The sequence below is a fragment of the Sciurus vulgaris genome (assembly GCF_902686455.1).
Source record: "Sciurus vulgaris genome assembly, chromosome: 3".
Lineage (NCBI taxonomy): Eukaryota > Metazoa > Chordata > Mammalia > Rodentia > Sciuridae > Sciurus > Sciurus vulgaris.
Window position 1 is genome coordinate 116672606 of NC_136463.1, and position 21486 is coordinate 116694091.

The 21486-nt window shown below is 36.4% G+C and overlaps 1 protein-coding gene across 1 annotated transcript in view; it reads right to left on the bottom strand.

Annotated features, from left to right (window-relative positions):
- Positions 1-2962: 2962 nt before the first annotated feature.
- FAP (fibroblast activation protein alpha) overlaps positions 2963-21486 on the bottom strand; it is a 71580-nt gene continuing 53056 nt past the window's right edge. Inside the window, 9 exon segments of the mRNA XM_079132489.1 lie at positions 2963-3370; positions 4889-4962; positions 5236-5308; positions 5808-5872; positions 6942-7041; positions 14459-14513; positions 19554-19748; positions 20487-20556; positions 21041-21139. Coding sequence (XP_078988615.1) covers positions 3269-3370; positions 4889-4962; positions 5236-5308; positions 5808-5872; positions 6942-7041; positions 14459-14513; positions 19554-19748; positions 20487-20556; positions 21041-21139 — 833 coding nt within the window. The 3' untranslated portion in view covers positions 2963-3268.

The window sequence follows — 21486 nt, forward strand, 5'->3', positions numbered from 1 at the left end:
TAACCCCTGATGTTCCCAGAATACTGCCATGCCAGCAGAGGGACTCAAAAATGTTTATTGAAGGCAATAAATAATATACCTTACATGTAGGAATAGATTTTTAAAAATATAAAATCCCAGTAAAAGTTCTCTCATTTGTGTTACATTTAACTAAATACTAATATACTTGATTTTTGTTCTCATTTATAAAATACTAGATGGTCATTTAGAATTTTTAGACCTTATAAATAGCTCTGGGGCCAGCTTTGTGGGACGATAATTTGTGATTACTTTTAGTACTTGTTCTATGGCTTCCTTCTTACATACATTAGAATTTTTTCTCTTCTTTTTTTTTTTTTTCATCCACAGTATCTAAAACAATGACTTACAATTGCATTTGTTGAATGAATGAATGAATGAATGACTGAATGAATGAATGAATGACTGGAAATCCCAAGTTTGTGATAAGTAAAGAATGATTGTACTTTGCAGCAGTTACCAGGTTAAGACACCCCTCTCCAAATACATTTGAAGATTAAAATGTGGCAAAAGGTCATGATTATTATATATTAACTTTTTAAAAGCAGAAAAGGCAAAGTTTTTTGAATCAGCCATTTTAATTTGGTATTTTCTACTTAAATTCTCTCCCCTTTGTACTTTGCATACCTTTTTTTTGGTAGGGGGTTCTGGGGATTGAACTCAGGGGCACTTGATCACTGAGCCACATCCCCAGTCCTATTTTGTATTTTATTTACAAAATAGGGGTCTCACTGAGTTGCTTAGCACCTCACTTTTGCTAAGGCTGGCTTTGAATTCACAATCCTCCTGCCTCAGCCTCTCAAGCTGCTGGGATGACAGGCATGCACCACTGGGCCTGGCTTTGCATATCTTTTCTAAACCCAAAGAAGAATCTAGTAAAGCTGTATAAAATACCTGTTAAAAAATTACCACTCAACTTGCTGCCTTGCTTTTCAAAGTCATGCACAATGTCTGATGCACAGTGAGACTCAATGAATGAAGAAATGAATGAATAGATGCTGAGACTCCTGAGGAAGACCTGGATGATTCTATCCAAGGGACTCAGGGTCCATCAATAGTAGTGTAGGAAACCTGAATTTTCATGAACCTAGAGGTATTCATTCATTCTTGCAACAGTTGGTGAGCTTCTATAATATACTGTGTTCCAAGACAGAGACTATGAAGATTTCTGTACGATAGTGTTGCACAAGAGCACTTTGTGATGATGGACATCTTCTACATCCACACTGTCTACTATGGTAGTCACTAGAGACATATGAATAGTATGACCAAACAGCTGAATTTTAATTGTATCTTCACTTTAGCTGTTTTAAAATTAAAATAGCCACATGTGCTGAGTAGCTACCACAGTAGACAAAACCACATGAATTTCACAGAGTGTGGAAGAATATGGTGTATTTGAGGAAATATTGGTCCCATAGAGGCTGATATTAGAAGAATGTGGAAAATCTGCACGTGGACAGGTTTTCAAAGGCTCAGTGTGACCATGGAAAATCACTGGAGGTTTCTAGGTAGGCAAATGACATGATAGATTTGCCATGGAAGCAAAGGTCTAAGCTGGAGAATTCAACTTTTCAAATTCCACAAACAGAATAGAAATTGATGCAATAAGATTTCTTGTTCTTTATCAGTAAGATGCAATTTGTACCTTGTAGTCTCATAGATTGAGTATTAGGAAATGACTACTGGTTGGTCTCTCTCCACAGGGGGAGAATGTGAATGGTAAGAAAACCTCCAGGACCTCTTTTGGGTTTGTGTCAGAGACTGCTCTGTGGAGAAAGCAAAAGAAGGCAGTACTTTCCTTTGAGCCTCAGGGCATCAGTCACTGCATGGAGGTGGAGAAAAGGGGCTATTGCAGGTCCTGAGTTAGTGAAGGGGGTGTCTGGGCTCCCTGACCACAACAAAGCACCCCTTCCTGCTGTGTGAAGTGGGATTATTTGGTCTAAGTGGGAGGCATGGTTTTAGAAGGTAACTGTGGAAAGAGCATGGAACTGAGAAATACCTGAAAATTCTACAAAAGACTATAGTCTATAATTTCTGGAGCCCCTTCCTGCAGTAATCTTCCATGCCTGATCAGTTCTTCTGGCTACAGAACATGAGAAAAGGCATGAAGGTACTCCACTTGAAACTGGAAAGGAGGAATTAAGTTGGGATGGGGAGAAATAATCCAGGGTGGTTCAGTGCTGAGAGACACCCTGTGAAAAATCTCCTGCACAGTGGCTTGATGGATACTTCCAACATTCATGAAAGAATATCTTCTGGTGACCTGGTGTGGATATTTTTAATTTTGTGGCAATCACAGAAGTGGCAAGCTGCCCATAGTTTCTAATTGATGGTGACAGTTTACTGGCAGAGCATTGTTTTCGGGATTATGGTTATTGCAGCTTCTTTTTCTTTTTAATTTTTCAAAATGAACTTTATAATGTAGAACTAAAACCTCAGAAAAATTTTATAGCTATAAAAATTTCCCCTCTAGCTATTGGTGTCCATTTTATTTATTTGTTTTCTTAGTTTAGTTATGGCCTAGTAATCTGAAGGCACTTACTATTATTAATTTGAAAAAGGGATTTGACATGGGCACATTTCCAAATTTGAAGCATTTCTTAAAAGAAGTCTGAATTCCAAAAGTCTGACTTTATCCTTACCCAATGCTTTTGGCAATGCTAAAGAAATCTGGGAGAAATTTAATAAACATTTCTTGGAGGGAAAGCATAGAATGCAAACATCTCAAACTCGATTCATTGCGTTTCCTGAACTCTGCTTTTGCCTTCTCTGATCTATTTGTTCCAGGATTTGAAGTTCTCATTATAAGAAAACCAAAACTGCTTCTAGATTCTTCTCTTCCATGACAATCATGATATTATTCATGCACTTGCTCTGAACAATATTTCATTCTGTGATAGAACCCAGAACCTGAAAATCAATGAACACAGACAACATGAGATAGCACTTGAACTTCTGGCTTTATTTTTATTTTTTTTTTTCCTCAAATGAACAGGTGAAAAAATACTAGCTGTGTCCAAAAGAAAATGCATAGTTCTCTTTTTTTCTTCTTCCACAGAGTACTAGAAAATGTAAACAATATTAAACTTGAACTTCTGAGTCTTCCTAAATTTTTACTATCCTTTAGACAAACATTCATTTGTTTGTTTACACCAGCATTTTACAACATAAAAGTAAACAGCAAATGGTCTGAGACATCCATATGAAGTTTTTCAGATTGTGATACAGGCTTGTCTCTGTATCAGTTTTAGTCTGATGAAGAAAAACATTGTTTTAGGAAGTGGGTCATATGGGTGTATAAGTGGTTTGTGGACAGGCCAGATATGCCATGGTTCTGGTCAGAGTACCACTGAAACAAAAAAGGAAAGAAACCTGTTTTACTCTTGAGTCACAAAATACATACAGCTTTGACTGTTTTTGTGTCCCACAACCTGCTGTTTTTTCTTTTTAAATATTATTGGGAAATTCTACCCAAGAACACTTGAATGAATAAAAGAGTTTATACATGAACACTTAGAGCAGGAAGATCTACAGAACTTTTATTAGCTTCCCTACTGTTTATACCTTTAAACTGATATTTTGTAGACCTCAGAGACTGAACTTTCACAGTGGCCAGCATTCTGAGGCATCGGGATCAGAAAGCATGGGTTCCAGAGTTGGTGTTTGGGGTCTGGTCTTTGCATCTATGGAACTTGATTTTTTTCATTTGAAAAACAAAGGTATTGGATTTAATTTTCTCTCAGACAGCTTATAGCTCAAAAATCTCATGAGGAACAGACTTCTTATCTGTTACAGAAGATTCACAGTGTAGTGCATCACATATGACCATGAATACCCCTTTAGAGTTAAAAATAGCATTGTAAAACACTGGGTGCAGTGGGGGGGGGCAGTCAGAGGTAATATAACAAAATAATTTTAAACTTTATTGTTGGAGAGATGCCAATAAGATTACTGTTTTCATAGAACAAAAGTGGCAGTGGTTGCAATTTAATGCTATATATTTACTGAGTTGGATTTTCTTTTAGGGAACACAATAAAAAAAATCAGAAAAATGATCAAATTATATCATGTGCACGTATGATTATGGCAAAATGAATCCAACTGTTATGTTTTATAATGCACCAATAAAAAAATCAGAAAAATCCCAACTCACCCTTTATAAATTATTAAAACAAACAAACTTCCAAAAGAAGAAGGAGCTCCCTTCCTGGTTTCTCATTCCACATAAGCAATTGAAGGAGAATTTCTGCTCACTGAAGAGGGAACAATGTGGCTACTAAGGACTGCTTTCTTATCTTGGCTTCTGTCTTATTTTGTCCTCTGTTTCCATTTCCCATTCCTCATGCAAACTGGATTTTACATTTAGCTCATTTATTCATTTGCTCAGTAAAAATCTGAGCTGTGTTGAATGGGGCATGTGCCAGGTGCTGAGCAGACACAGGTGAAAAGATTCTTTAACCCTGAATGGGGACTGCATGACTTCAGGGAGCCTTGGTAGTCCTGATGACATCCAGCAATTGCTCTTTAACTGAATAACCAGAATTTTCTAGTTGCTTTGAGATTCCTAGATTTTCTAGGGACTATGACTACATAGGATTGCAGAACTATATGATGTTTGGGTTAGAATATCATTGGATCTTGTGAACTCCCTTATTTTATTTAACTCAAGTAGGAACTTGAGAGGTAATCTTGCTTGCTTGCTCTTTCAGGGAGTTCATGAAAGATCCACAGTTTATTTGCTAAAGTTTTGCTTACTCTACTCTGCAGTCTCTTTATCAGGTTTTACTTAAAAATTAGATAAATAAGATTCCCTTCTTTTAGCTTGGGGGTCTAAGGCCATGAACATGAGTGAAACAAAATTATGTACCATTGCCTGGAAATCCACTTGTGCATTAACCAGAGCTTTAGCAATCTGTGCTGAGTTTTGAAAGTGCACATTATCTGCAACAAAGAGAGAGAGAGAGAGAGGAGTTAAAGTGCTGCTAAATACCAGAAAGCATAGAGTGACAATGTACTGCCTGGAAATGAACACCAACAATTATCTAGTCATGCATTTGACATTGTCAGCAGTGAGTAATCACACTCAGATATGGAAATGTCCCTGACTCTTAGGTACTGACCCTGAGCATAGGCATAGGAGGATGCTTAATGTTTCTTAAACAAAGTGATGCTGGCTCAGTATTTTTATGTGTAAGAGTCTTGCTTAAACCTCACCATCTGCTGTTCCGTGGATGAGAAGATAGTCTACATTTCTGAAATATTCTGCTCTTGCCATCACAGTTGAATTCTGGAAAAGAGGAAAAATTAACATTTTAGTTGCTGCAAGTTCTAATAGAAAACTAGCTAAATCATTGTGCAATGGACTTAGCACCAATACTGAAATTATGTATTGCTTTGGTTGATAAATATTTAAGAGTCGGAGCAACACATTTTCATCATCATTTGCATTACTTCCATCTGATTCTTAGTTTGAAAAACTGAAAGTTTATGTGTCATATGTTACATATGAGTGAGACCTTAGGCATAAATGATGCCCGCTCAAGCTGTGTAGGGGGTGGGGGTGGGGAAGAGGACTGGGAAAAGGGAGGTTAGGGAAAGGAGAATGGGGAAAGAAAGAATAAAATCCCAAAAGGGGTAAAAATCCTTTTTAGTTTTGCAGTTAACAAAAGATCATCAGTTTTGCTTGGGGACCCAGAATTAAAGCTGTAAAATTTGAATTTCTACTTTAAAATTATTTAGCATGTTTGAAATAAATTAATGGCCTAAATAAATTGGAAAATGCTTACTTTATAGTGTTCAAGATTATCATCCTTTGTTGGGAGACCCATGAATCGTTCTGTGTAGATAGATGCTACAAAAAATATAAGAACATGTTATTTGCATATGATACATGTCATTTCATTAACCAAAAAGAACTCTTCCTTTAATAAGTCCACCTCAACTCTCCCATGAGAAGATCTTGAAATAAATTCTGTGTAAGTTTACATAATGATTGGCCTCAATGAATGTACGTCACCTGTGTAGTTCAACTCAGTAAGGCAACAGAGACTATGTAGGAAGAAATTACAGGAGTGAGAACATCCAACATTTCCTTTCTAGAACGGCTCTTGAGCTTTTCTGCTTTCATCTTTCTAGGGAGACTGTTGAGATGGACATGAAGCTGTTTAATGACCTCATATTTTAAAAGAAATCAGGAAAGCAGCCACTTGAGCACTTGACCAATGTCTTTTCTCATCTGAGATGAAATATGCCCTAAATCCACTCCCTTCCAACATACACACACACACACACACACACACACACACACACACACATTTTTTTTTCCTGGATACTCTCTAAAAATCACAATGATCTCATTTCTGTCCTAATACAGGGAAGAGGATCTGGTGAAAGCCAATTTGTGTACAACTCTTTGAATCTCTTTCAAATAATTACTCTACACTGATGTTAATCACAAAAATAGGCAAATGCAGGAAGGGTTCTTCCCAAACATAGTTTTTAATTTCTGTGATTTCTGGAGTAAAGGAAATGTAGTTGCAAACTGCAACATGGAGGTGAATTGCTTGGTTCCCAGATGGACTTTGTCCAAGATGTGCTTAAAAGTCAGTTATGCTGCAACTGTGTGCTTTCAAAAACAAAAGACAGCTCTGATTTTAAAGATTTGGTTCAGAGGCTCCAAGCTTCTGGGACAAAATAAGATATGTTGGATTTCAGAAGAGCCCTTCCTCACTCTAAAGATTTCTTTGATTGTTGCAGGGTGATTATAATGAATCACATGAACAACCTCATGTATAGATTACATTTTTCCTCGTGATGCTAGGGTGAATTTTACTGCATAATTTATTTTCCTAGCAACCTCAAATATAGAGTAATTATGTGTCAAAAGTTTTCATGGCAATATTTATGAAATGTTTCCATACCATAATATTCCCAGCTGGAGACCGGAGCCACTGCTATTCCACATTTGAAAAGACCAGTTCCAGACGCAAGGGCCAGTGATGAAACATAACCTCCGTAAGACTGTAGAGACATTGTTATGTGTCAGTCCCAGATTTACTTTCAGAATCTCTCTCCTCCATATTTTTAGAGCAATTCTACTCACAATCAGATTTCAAGGGAGCTGGGAGATATGCATAAGACTAAATTAAATGTCTGTCTTGCACCCTCAGCAGCAAGTTCCATCTGTAATTTTACCCCTAATAAATTAGAAATAATTGGTGTGCTAATCAGAATAGACTCTTCTAAAACAGGGTTGGAACAGTTTAAGATATAGACATAATTGCAATCTTTCTGCAAGAAAATTCTCCTTTCATCTTCTATCTTTCTAGCTTGGACCTTGCTAGAACAAAAAGAGGATTCTATATGAAAGGGATGAACAGAAAAGGGGAATTATACCCAAACGTAAATGTAATATACTTTCTATTGTTTGCAGAAGTCAGTGAGGCAGAAATTGTGTGTATGTATCTACTCATTTTCATAACAAAACACTAAAAAGAAGCACAGAAGAACCTTTCAGAGAGCTTAAGACATGGCCAGAATTTGTGTATTATATAGCTACATATTCTGAGGAATTCTGACACAGCAGCACAAAGAAGCAAAAGTCTTTGGTATCTTTAAAACCCTTATATTTCATCCCACAAATTTAATGAAAAAGCAAAGAAATATAAAAAGGAGATATAAAGTAGGGAGAGAGGAGTAGGTTTTTCTGGTCTTTCCTACAGGGATCAATGGGTGATTCAGAAATGGGACCCTGATAACATCATTTCCAAGTCACTTGGAATAACTGAATATTTTCCTAAATATGAAAAATTAAACAAGGCATAACAAGGAGACTTGTATCCTTCTGGAAGGCAATTTGGTCTGTTCGGACATACTTGGATGGAGGTCCTTCTTGGACTAAGCCAGCTTCTGGAATGTGAACCAAAAAAATGTGTGCAGCAGGTTAGGAAGTGCTTCTCTGTTCATCCTCGCCTTGATGCAGGGACATCTGTAGCCATCCTAGGGCAGCAGTGTGACTACCACTATAGTCTTGCCTTGTTTCTAAGACTTTTTTTTAACCACAAATTTGGGAATCACTTCCTTCAGATCATGACAGATTATATCACATTTTACCACAGAAAAGTCAGTCCTTAGAGAGGGAAAACAAGTAAAAAAGAGAGAGATAGATGGAGGGAGAAAGAGAGAGAAGAGAGAGAGTGAGAGAGCTACAGACAGACAGGGGGATGGCAGCAAGTCCTTGTGTGGCAAGGGTCTATTCTGAAGCCATGAAATACAGGGAGTGGGAAAATAAGCTAAATTATCTTGTTGAATTCAACAGTTAAATGAAGATCCTCTAACTAGTTTACAGTTTTATGCCTCCAACTTGAAGGAATTTTATTGAGGGCCGTTGGCTGCAAAACACAGAATAAAAGAGGCGGCTCCAATTATACCATGGCCTCTTTTTATTATACTTGGAGTAGAACTGAACCATGTTTTAATAGGGGAAAATATATTTTAAAAACAGAAGGAACATTTGGGTTTGAAAATCATTGTGCTAAGTGAAAATTCTCTGATTCAAACTTTCACTTATAAAAATAATTTGTTGTGATTAGTAGGTTAGCAAGAACTATTTCTAAAATGAAAGGAGTTTCCTTTCTTTTTAATTTTAAATTCAAATGCGAGCAGGGTAAGGCTAAGACCTTTAGAAAAAAGTATTATTGTTTTATTATGGCTTTATTGGAAAAGAGTGTTTACCAAAAATGAAAATACTAGGTCTTGTCCTGTTTCTCTTCTTCCATGCCCTAGAGCAGGAAACAGCATGAAGTGAGATTTGGCATGGAAAGACTTTGCACATAGTAAAATGGTTCTTGAACATTTCTGTTCAGACTCTTAGGAATTATTTAAATATATCAACTCAGAGATTAGGTGATAGTGCTATATTTAAATATAATTTTCCTGTTTTCAGAATGAATATAAATTTTCTCTAGGAATTTGTAAGAGCAAAAAGCCAGTGTACCTGCAGTACAACAAAAGAAGGCTATACTTTTTAATTTCCCAGGCAGCTTGGAAAAGCTATTCCTATTGTAGAAATGAAGAGGGGGAGAAAAGCCTGCCGTGACTTTTTCTGCTCCCCAGGAGTGGGGCTCCCAGGCAGAGTGGGTGGCTGCCGTAAGAAAAGAACCCACAGAGCAGATTGGCCACGAGAATTCTAGAATTGTGTCCTTTGCACTTAGATGCCTTGCCATTTTGTTTAAATGAAGTATGTCTTTAAAAACATTCTTAGAAGGGCACAGAATTTTAAAAGAGGGCTTGTGGAACACTCTTATCTGAGCTATAATGCACATTGGGACATTTTACCTAAAAGCAATAATAAAAACTAGCTAACATTTGTCTGGCCAAGTTTATTGTAATGGTCTCTGTGGTTCCACAGAATCTGTCGACTTCCCACCCTCCAATACCTCCTCTTTCCCCTTGCTCCCTTGTTCTCTTGATGTTCTTTGACCTCTCTGAGCATGATCTAGCTTCAGAATGGTTGCAGATGCTGTCACCTCTGCCTGCGTGAACTTTCCCCAGAATTCAGCCTGCTTCACTTCCTCACCTCTTCAAATCTTAACTCAAATGTCACCCCAAAAGAGTCTTCTTCAACCATCTAATTAAAACACGCCAACCCTGAACAACCCCCTTTCTTGCTTGTTTTGCATTTCTCCCCCCTGCTTACCATCACTTCACGTTCTTTATTTTATTTACCTTGCTTATTGTCTTTCTCCCCAACTATTCCCAACTCCTTAAGCACAGAGAGTGCTGCCTGTCTTATCAATGAATGTTTCCCCAGCACTGAGGATATGGCCTGACATATAGTAGGAATACAATAAATACTTGTTGAATATGACTTTGCCATTAACTCACATAATTCTCAGAGTGACTTGGTGAGGAAACTGAAACCCAAGACACCTGATTCAGAAACTCAGGCTACTCTCCATCCCTACACCAGGGCAACTTCTTCTGGGAGTGGGAATAATATAGTCTAATACAGTCTCATTAGAAGTGCATTTGTCCTACTTTAACATCGTTGATCACACATAGCAATTCAAATTACTTATAATTAGTCACTGGAAGAGAAAGAACTAAGATTAAATAATGAACTAATGCTTATTCAACACCACCTGGCTAGGTCTATATTAACAAAGCAAAGCCCATAAATGAGACTGTTTTTCTAATAATTTAGACAAAGCCCTCACTGCTCTCCAATTGTTAGAATAATCGATTCATTTATTTAATTGCACATCGGTTTTTAACACTATTGACATTTTTGCTGGATAATTCTTTGTTGCAGGGCTGTGTTGAGCATTGTGGGGTGTTTAACATCATCTCTGGCTTCTATCTTCTCCATGCCAATAGCTGTCCTCCAGTATGACGGCCAAAAATGTTTCCAGACATTGCCAAATGTCCTGAGGGTAAAATCATCCTAGTTAGGAACTACTGTAATAAACAGATACTTCTTGGGCACCATGAATAGATATTTAGTAACCAGCTAAAACCAGGTTACTGAGCTTTGGTTTGTGTGAGGCAGAAAAATGAAAAGGAAAGGTAAGAATGCTTCACACTACAAATATAGTGTTTGTAGTTTTTGAACACCTATAAAAAAATTTGGTTTGATTAGGCATGATGCATCAAGCAGACCACAGAAATGCCTACAAACAGATACCTTCTTCCCTGATACAGAGCTCATTAAAAGCTAAACAACTCCTCTGGTCCTTCTTAATATTGTCCTCTTTCTTACCTATAATATTTTCATTGGTCTCTGCCTGTATAAGAACACTTCAAGCTATGGTCTCTCCTCAACCCCTACTTCAGTGGCTAACTTCAGACCTTTGGTATTTATTCCCTAGTATTCCTGCTCTTCTGGCCCTTTGGTCCGCCCCTCCTCTCTGGCCACTCTCCACTCTGCTGCCAAGATTATCTTTCTAAGACCCCAATACCACTTCATAATAACTTCAACAGTGTTCTCATAATAATGTCCATGGAAAATGTTGTTAACGTATGCTTTGTATGGAGAAGGAATAAAACATTGTGCAATCACATACTTTTGGTAATATAGTGCTAAACAAAATTTAACACTATTATAAATATTTAATGATTTATCAAATTATTAGATCATAGAACCTTTTCTTGTAAATCTCCTGGGACTAGTGGGACCCATTTTGGGAGAACATTGACTTATAGGATTAAATTCTAGTTTAAACAACATCACAGATGCGTGACATGGCCATGCATTATGTTAAGTATTTGATGGAAACCAAAGCCAAAAAAAGACAGTGTATTTACTCGTGAGTCTACATTCTTGTGGGAGAATCCAATAGACAGATGAAGCCTGCCTGATTTCCCATAAGAAAAAGTATTGGAACACAAGGAAAGTCATACCTCAGCTGTATTTTCAGGAACAAGTAGAAGCTTTCCATTTTGGAGTGAGGACGATGTGGGGAATGGAACAAGTGAATTGGAGTGAATGAACATTGCAAGCACAGGGAACTGTACACACAAAATCATGGGAACAAGGAGAATAGAAATAATCTAAGTGACTTAAAGATGTAGGGAAAAAGTGGGTAGAGATAACACTGGAAAAGTAACTTGGAGCCAGATTGCCAAGGGCATCGCATGCAAGGAAATGTATTTGGGCCTTATGAGGAGGGCAACATAAGAATCCTGAAAGTACAAGCAGAAAAGTGAAATGATAAAAATTGTGCTTCAGAATGACAACTTTTTAAACAACATTGAAGTTTGTGGGGCCAAAGCAGGGAAGATGGGTAAAAAGCAAACTGATCAGTTTAAAGAGGTGTTACCCAACTGATGGCCCAGGGACCAAAAGCATCAGCATTCCTGGGTTCTTGTTAGTAAATCAAGCTGGTGAGTCCACCCTAGAATAGTACACCAGAAACTCAAGCAAGGGGCCATGGCCATGGGGGATGGAAAGAACTTACCTAGACGCCTGAAGTTAGAGTTGACAGGAATTTACCAACCAATAGAATGTAGGAGTCAGAGAGAGGAGGTAGGTTGAGAATAAGTCTGAGCTTTATAATGTGGACGAACTAGGTGTGCAGTATGGCCTTCTAATGAAGAAGAAGATTTGTCTTAAAGTAGACGTATTAACTTTAGGTTTGGGGGTAAATAAAACCCTCAGGCCACTTGTGGAGAGATACCCAGTAAGCAATTGAAATAGGGGGTCTCAAAAGAAAAGTAGTTGCTAGTGGCAGGAGGATCTGGCATTCATCATTATTTTTAAATTACAAGAAATGAAGAGTATTTTGGGGGTCAAGTCCAGACCCTGAAACACACTTATATTTTAAAGAATTAAAGGAGTGTAATGATCATAGAGACAGAGACGAATGAAAAGAGAAAGACGTCACAAAGTCTATTCTCCTTTAGGAAGTCTAGAAGATCCTTGTTATCTGGCCACCTTTCTATTGCAGACTCATGTCCCTTACCTCTTCCTTAGGGTTCATTAGACTGAAGTTCATGTATTCCTGACCAACACACACATGCCTTACTCTTTATGTAACTCATGATTTGGGCAATGTGGTCTTTACTCTGCCTGGAATGCCCTGTTACTAAGCCATCTTTGCAGCTCTCAAGTGCTGACTCACTTCTGAATCCTTCCTTAGCTCTCACAGCCCAAAATAACTACTCTTCTTCCTGTTGTTCTTCACAGCAAGTTCATCTCTCTTAACACTTGGAACATAGCTGAGCCACTGCTTTTCCCACAAGAGGGTCCAGGCTATACCCTATCATCCTTTCATCCTTAAAGACCCGAGGACAAGACCAATGTAAATTTATATGAATGAAAAGAATGAATGAGTGCAGTGATCAGAGAGATGGATTAGTATATGTGGACTAGTCTAAAACCTGAATAATAGTATAAAAACAGCATAGTATTAAGGTCTTTCTCTACCGCTTCTGTTCCTTCTGCTGATTTGATATGGACTCAGGTATTGCACCATGGGCTGTCCTCTCTCCTATACTCAATCAGAATTTGCTTCATAATCACTATCATGTTGTAAATAAGGAAGAAAAGGAGTCTAATACCCTATTTCTCTCAGTGGCATTTGCACAGTTAGATGTGATGAGAATTTTTTATTGAAAAATTTTAGGCTGATATGGATGTACTTTTGGGTGATGAGTGGGTTCCTTAAGTCATCCCACATAGATGATTCTCTACCAAACTAATACCGAAGATGTTCTATAAATGAAATATAAAGTTCTACTTTATGGTTATTTCGAAACCTGCAGATAAAGCTAAGCATAAGGCTAAGAGAAATGTTAATGATTATATACAAGCATAAAGCTTGAAGCAAAATTTTCAAGGATTTACTTTAGAAAATTTCATAAAATGAATAGTAGGACAGGTCTTATCTGAAATATTTCACTATAAAAATATTTTATTTATTTCCACCCATTTGAATTCCATTCTGTTATTTAACATTTGATAGTTTTAAGAAGGACCAAATGGTTTGAAATAACAACTTTCTCCAAATTCATAACAGCCCTTCATCTGGTCACTGAGCTGAAAGTTGAGCCGAATCCTACAGATTCCCTTCAATACTGGGTTTCATTCCCTTCATCTCATGCAGGCCTCAGAGAAAACAGCCAAGAAAAACAACCCAAGAACAACCGGCTGCAAATTGACTTGCAAATGTACAAATTCAGACCAAAAAGTGAAGCAGGAAATCTTCTTTGAAGGGTAATTATCATAATTTATAATGGGCAAACCTAAGCTCCTTCCAATATTTCTCTAAACTTTCCAGTGACTTCATTGCCCATGGCCGATATATTTTGCCACTTCCTTTTTTGTGTACTTTCAATATCCACACCAGTCCTCAATTATGAGAAATTATCCCCATGATCAATAGCTAAGAAACCAAATAAAACTTTATTTCAGTTAACACAAATCAGCACTAAGTCTACTGAAGAATTTAAATGTCAAAAATAAATAAATAATTAGAGAGAAAGAAAGACATCTAACATCCTGGATAGGACTGTAGTAGACTAGGTACTAAGTTTATATTATAAAATTCTTATAATTTCAAACTTTAGCTCAGCTTTTCACAAATGTGAAATATAAATAGAAGCATATTTAAATCTAAAATAACGAAGGAAATTAATGTCTGATGAGGATAATGCAGTTCAATAGTGTTATAATTTTAGTACTAAAAATCCAGTAAAAATGTGTCAATTACGTGCTAATTTGCTGTATGAGAATGAATAAAATGATTGAAGAAAAAAAAAGGAACAAACACTTATAACCACCACTTTGAAGCTCAGATTATCCAAACTGACTGTTTCCATTGACAGATTAAATTATGTTGCAACATTAACATTTCATGAAAAACCTTATAAGCGAACACTTTAGAAAATGATGATTGCTGAACTGAATAACAGGCATAAAACATATAAAACAACTCACCCAGCCCCATATGGCTATTCTTTTTTCATCAATGAAACCCATTTCTATGAATTTTCTAAAGTAAAAGAAACAAATTTTTAGAATTTTAAGTGTGTACACATGACATTTACTTCATTACACAAGCATATTTAATCCAAGATTTAATAGAAACGCTACACTTTTCTTTGTTTTAAACACATGCATAATAAGGCTGCATTACAAATAATTAAAATAATATTATCATGTTTTCTGCAAAGGATAGAAGGATCCTCCTAGACTCCATCGAACATTTACTGAGTCATGTTCTCTGTGCTGTTCAGGCCTAGCATCCTAACCATGAGGATGAGGTACTGAGACTCAGAGAGGTCAAGAGACCAGCTCACAATAACACTAAGAAGGGGCAGCCCCACTGCATAGGACCAAATTTCTAAATCCTCAGCTTTTGGAAAGAAGGTTTTGTCCTGTGCTGTTTTACATTTTATTAATGTCTTATCACCTTTTGTGCTTAGTTGTTGGCAATAACTACCATTTCATTTTTTAGCTATGTTGAGAAAATATCCATCCTTCTCCCATTTCATACTTAGATGGCCTCATTTACTAAGGTATGAACAAGTATTCTTTTTAAAAGAGGGAAATTATTCATTTCTGCTCCATCATAGAAGAGCCTCCATTCAAAAACCATTTTTTAAATACAGTTGTTGCTCAGGAACAAGAGGCCATGAGAAAAAGAACCTTTAAAAGTCATGAGACGCCTTCAAAGTCACGTAGAACAAGTATTTTTATGCCATGTCCCTCGATGGCAGGTGTCCTAGAGCAACTGTGACTTATTTGGGGAATGGTTTGATAAAAACTCAAGCAAAGCTCGGGAAACGGAAGGGGTGATAGAAAGGAAGTGGCTGGAGAACTGGAGGAGCCTCTGCAGAAGTCACTGTATGCAACAGTAACGGGTGAGGAGGAAGACCTAACGTGTCACACAGTCCCAGAAAAAATACCATTGTTTTGATCTCTTCAGTTCTCTTAGTGACCTTTCTCATCAGTTCTTTGGAAGCAGAAGACTGAGTGATTTTCATTAGTTGAATATGGAGTTTCTTTAAGGGATTTTACAGCAAACATTTCACTCATTGCATTGATTCATCATGCACGCTTCCGATGCATAGAGGAGTTGGGCAAAATGCCCCGGACAAACATATGGGAAGAGGCCCCGTTAGTCACAGCTTACCCGACCTGATTCTGAAGGACACTGAGGAGTGTTCAGGGAAGAAAGCAGTAGCAAATGAAAAGTTGCTACCTGGGTGGATACTGCTCATGGTAAAGCAGAAATGTGCAGCAAATTGTGGCCCTCAGCCCTGTTCCATAAAACCTCAAAGCCAAATGAAAGGAGAAGAAGGTTCACTCTCCTGATAAAAAATAGTCTTGCTACTAGTGCTTGAAGACAGTTCTGAGCCATAAAATTGGACATGATTTTATGATCTCCCAGAAGCTAGCAATCATATTGCCTTGCATCTGGGGTAAAAAGCAAATAACAGGTGATACAGGGAACAGGAAATTCTTTATAGCTCCCTTCCTAGGTTTATTCCGAAAGGATGACATTTACAGGAAATGATAGTGCAATAGTTAACATGGAATGAAACATTAACACTTAAATGTGGCAGGACTAGGTAAAAGTTAGCTAGATAATCTGAGTACTTTGAGATCAACAAGACCCTATAAAATTCACCCCCAAGCTTCCAGAAGGTTATCAGAAATGCTGATTGATAATGTGGTTAAATCAACACAATGTCAGTAACAAATAGGATGCTTTCCTAATCTTAGAGCCTGAATTGAACTTTGCAATTTTTCCTCTCAATAAAAATGGCTCCAGGCCAAGGACAACTGGAAATCTTAATGATCAATCATTACACTATTTTAGAAATGTTCTTATTGGTACCATATACAAGTATGATAGGATATTTTTTCACATATAATTCCTCACCATTAACTCTTAAATTATATCAAATTAAAAACCATGGGAATGTTTAAAAATTGCCAAATACTCTCCAAATAAGCAGAGTTTGACCCTATAGGAACTAAAAATTTATGGTACTCCTATATGTGCCATTTTCAGAGAAGCTGAAGAAAGCAAGCCCAGTTCCACTTGTATGTGTGACTTCAGAAACATCTCCTCAGACACCCTCCCTTATAGACAGAAGACATGAGGTTGTATGACTTCTACTTTTTCTCTCCTGCTTTGCTCTGTTTAATCTATTTGCTGGACTTGACTAGTATTTACTGGTTGCTTCCAAATATATACAGATTTTCTTTCAATATGTACAAGCTTTAGCCAGATTGTATTTTATAAGAGATTTCAAGGGGAAAAAATTTTATCTTGGGCCTGGGAGGAATTTGAGGGTTACAAAGGAGGGATTATAAGCCCAATTTTTCAGGTCAGGTATTTGGTGTCTAATTTGCAAAACACTTCTTTGGGAGATAAGTGGTTATCATGCCATTATAACTTTATCCTTTTTAGCTTTTGTTTTCTCAAAATATTGGGTTCCCGGGCCTCCTTTTCACTTTTGCATAACAGAGGTTTCAAGAAAGTCCAAGAACAGCCCTGGAGACATATGCCATGAATGGACCAGGCAGCCACCTCCTCTTCACTGGGATGTTTACTGAAATTACATCTAACAGCAATGCTGTCCCCTCAGAGTACAGACAGCTTATTCACCTTTACCAGACTGTAAGTGTATGGAAAGCAGACATTGTAAATTGAAAAATATCAGTGTACTACAATGCATGTATTATATTTGGTATGTTGTTGATGAATAGCTAAACAAATGAGTGAATGTATGCTTGTCCTACTGCAGGAAACTTTCTTCAGATATCATCCTAAAAATGGCTCCGGAAGGTAAAGATAACCATTTACTGCTTTTGGTGCATCTTCAATTTAAATACCAAAGACAAACTAGTGTTACTGAAACAATTGGTAGAAGGTAGAATTTGTGACTTTATGTCCTCTATATTGAATATCAGAAATAACAATCTTTATTAAGGTCCATACATAGGGTCCAGATTTAAAATTTCATTCCATCCAAGAAAGACATTAAGAATTATTTGTTCTTAAGCTTGAATGCTACATTTCTGGTGGTGGTAAATCAATACACAAAAGTATAATATCATTTGTTGTCATTGGTGGATTGTGATGATGATGGTGGTGGTGGTGGTGATTTTTTGACCAATGCCAGAAGAAACCACTTTTTAGCTCCACCAACTTTGGAAAAGATCTAATTAAACTACAAATGAAACATCATTGTCATCTTTGTGTTTTCATGTAGTCCTGGGATTACATGTCCTTAGTGCTTCTTGCATGGCTTAAGTAAAAATAGGTTGACCCAAGGTGACCAAAAATAAACAAATAACAATTTAAAAAAACAAAACAAACAAACAAAAAAAAACCTAAGCAATTTAAGCTACCATGCTGACAATAGCCAATTTTCTTGTTAAGGCATGCCACAGTCCTTATACAAGAAACTGATGTCTTGGGGGGACAAAATTCCTCCAAAGAATTAATAGTGGAAAACACAAACAATATGATCAGTGAGAATGAGAGAGGTTTTCTAGAAGCAAGGGGTTATGATGCCCATGATTTTCATTTATTTAATAACCTATTTATTCATTTGCTTATTTTATTGAAATAGACTTTTTTTTGGGGGGGGCAATACCGGGGATCGAACTCGGGGGCACTCAACCACTGAGCCCATCCCAGCATATTTTGGTATTCTATTTGAGAAAACAGGGTCTCACTGAGTTAGCTTAGTGTCTCACTTTGCTGAGGCTGGGTTTGAACTTATGATCTCCTGCCTCAGCCTCCAAGCAAATGGATTACATGCATGTGCCAACACACCCGGCTCAAATAGACTTTTTAATTGAATATTATGTGTATATAACTGTTCACAGAATGAATAAACATATATAAATATTGTAAGTTATTATAAGCTTTCGTTTTTAAAGTAATTACTTGTGAATCTAAACTCTCCTGCTTTGATTAGAGATTAAAACACAACAGTATTATCTGGGCTTGGATCCTAGCTGTTAAATACAATCTGAGTTGTGTGTGCTACTTTGAAATCAGTAACTATTAATGGCAATAGGTGATAAAAATACACTAATAAAATTTCTAGGTTGCTTTGCTGTGAATCAGTGTTTAACCTTCAACTGTCATGCATGCAAAATCATCTATGGCTGGGAGTACAATTAAAATGTAGCTTTTAGATTTATAAACAACTGTTCTATAACTCACCGACTTACACTCTAATGACAGAAACCCATCAGTTAGAGAAATAACCAGAAGAATCCTGTATAATGTTTCCAAAGAAGCAGCAATTTTGGTGGCAATGTTCTTTTTGTTTCACAAAAATATGATTGAACTGTAAATTGTGGTTGAAAATACACTTGATAATAAGAAACCAGATTATGAATCTGTCTTCCCACTAAATGTTTTATAATATTATTTTTATTATATAAAATGTTTTTCTTAAGTAAAAATAGGCAAAAACTTTTATGCTAGCATAGCTGAACTTGGCGTGTAGTTTAACCACAAATAAATACCCAAACCTAAAAATATGTAGTGCTCATGAAATCTTGAGTTATTTCTAAACTTAAGAGAATTCACAGTGCTTGTGCAAATTCAGATCTTTGGTTTTCTGAAGATTATTGCTAGAGTTACACAAAATTTTCTATGAATTGTGAGCCATAAGTGAAAAGATATTGCAATGACTGACACAATGAAAAAGATGTGTCACTTAGCACTATAAAAAGTTTTTCTATATATTTATTAGATCCCTTCCATGAATAAATTTTTCCTGTATCTGGCAAAATATCTCTTTAAGAGTAATGATAGTTTTAGATCAAGGTAGGAAAATAGACAAACAGAGTTAAGTCCTTAAGAATGAAGGAATGGGACTGAGGATGTGACTCGGTGGCAGAGCACTTAGCTACTATGAATGAGGCCCAGGGTTCATCCCCAGCACTGCAAACAAACAAACAACCATCACCAACACAACAAAAGGATGGAGAAACACAGTAGTGATTAATAATATTTGTTGCATGTTGATGTCATTTTTAATGAAAAGGTGCTCACCTGACAGCTGTAATCTGGTCCTCAACTTCATAAACACCCAGCTTTCGATACACTGCATACAAGAGTTTGTCACCTTGGAAAGCTGTGCCTCGACCATCCACCAAGGCAATGACCATACCTTCCTTACTTGCAAGATAAGATATCCAATTAATAGCAAACACAGACCTCACACTCTGACTGCAGGGACCCCCATACCTAGTGGGAGGGGAAAAAAAGAATCTCAGAATCTTTATAATAATCCATTTCCCATACAGGCCTAGCCTTGCCTCTAGTAATTCCCAGAACAATTATATATTAAAAATTTTAATAACAATGGCATTAGAACTGGCTCAAAATCAAGAGACCAGGCTTTTCCCAGAGGTTTGCTACAAGGAAGTTGTTTTGGGACACAGCCTCTCCTATTCCCCAAAACGGATACATCTAGGGTTGGCATTTCAAGGAATATGTGTGGGTTTTTCGTCATTTCTGCCACCTGCCACTTGCTAAAAGCAGACATAAGATATACTAAAAAAAATGCATGGTGTTTTAAGCAAATTGTGTGTAGGTCAGCACTGATTTTGGGTGTGATTCCACTAAATGTATTCCATTCCTTTATTTCATTTCTAACTCAATTACATAAGATGTTAAGATGATTTACAATATTTTTTTGGCTGCAATTTCTCTATCTCAAAGGTATTCTGACACATTCGGCAATTTGCCATGCAAAGGAAATTCAACACAGAAATCGCAGGCAAGTCCATCTAAAATCTCAAAACTTCCTCAATCTATTTTAAATAACCATATTTTATTTACTCTGATTAGTTGAGGAATATATAAAAACAGCATCAATAGGAACTGTTACCAAGGAGAATGGTTCATTCTATTTCATAAATGTGTATTTCATCCAACATATTTTCAGTAAATAGATTTTACACCAAAGAAAATATTACATACACTTGAATTAGCAAGGGATACTTCTTTGATCTGTCAAATTGAGGAGGAAGAATCATCTTGTACCACAATGCTTTGGAAAAAAAAAAAGGAATACGATCTTTATTCCACAACATTCATGATATCACGTATTTTCTTTAATAACAATATACACCAAAAAAGAAATACATAGCTAGTAAGTTGTTAGGAATTAAGAATATATTTTAAATTGATTTTTGTTACATATATTATATCTAATTTACAAATTAGATATAATTTGACTAGAAAGCTTGAATTACTGTTTGTTCTAGAAGCAGACATTCTAAAATTAAAATTAGATTAGATCTTTTTAAAAAATGTCAGTTGCAAGAGAGCTCTGGAAAAGTATAAGATCAACTGTATTCATAACCACATTAAAAATGTTTAGCAAAACTAAATATCATTGTAATAAGACAGTTTTAAACAAAAGCCTCTAATAGGTCAGAGAGTTTGGACCATAACATTTACCCTAAAAATTTTAAAGCAGGAAAATTATTCAACTTCATATTGATAAGGGAGAAGTTTTTAAAAGATCTTACTAATTTCATTCACTTCAAGCTTCTTCATTTCCTCTTTAGGTAGCTGGATATTTTTCAAAGCATTTTCCAATTCTTTGTTTTCTTCTAAGATTTTAATTTCTTAAAAAATAAAATGTTTGTTTTTCATTAATAATGTTTTCATAAATAATTTCTTTCTTAAAATTCCTTTGTCTTTAATACAGATAAAACCGAAACAGGTTAAGGCTTCCTTAGGAGATTTCATATTGACGAACAGTTTTAAACCAGTCTTCAGAACAGATACAAATTTATGAAGGACATCACATTTCAATCACAGCTTCCTATGCTGATCCTTATGGCATTGTAATTTCTGACATTTTCAGCAATATCACAGAAGCAACAATGTTAATTCAACACATTTTCCCATCTTCAATTATTGCTTTTTTCCACCTTAAAGCCAGGACCTAAGTAGGTGACATTTCTTCCAT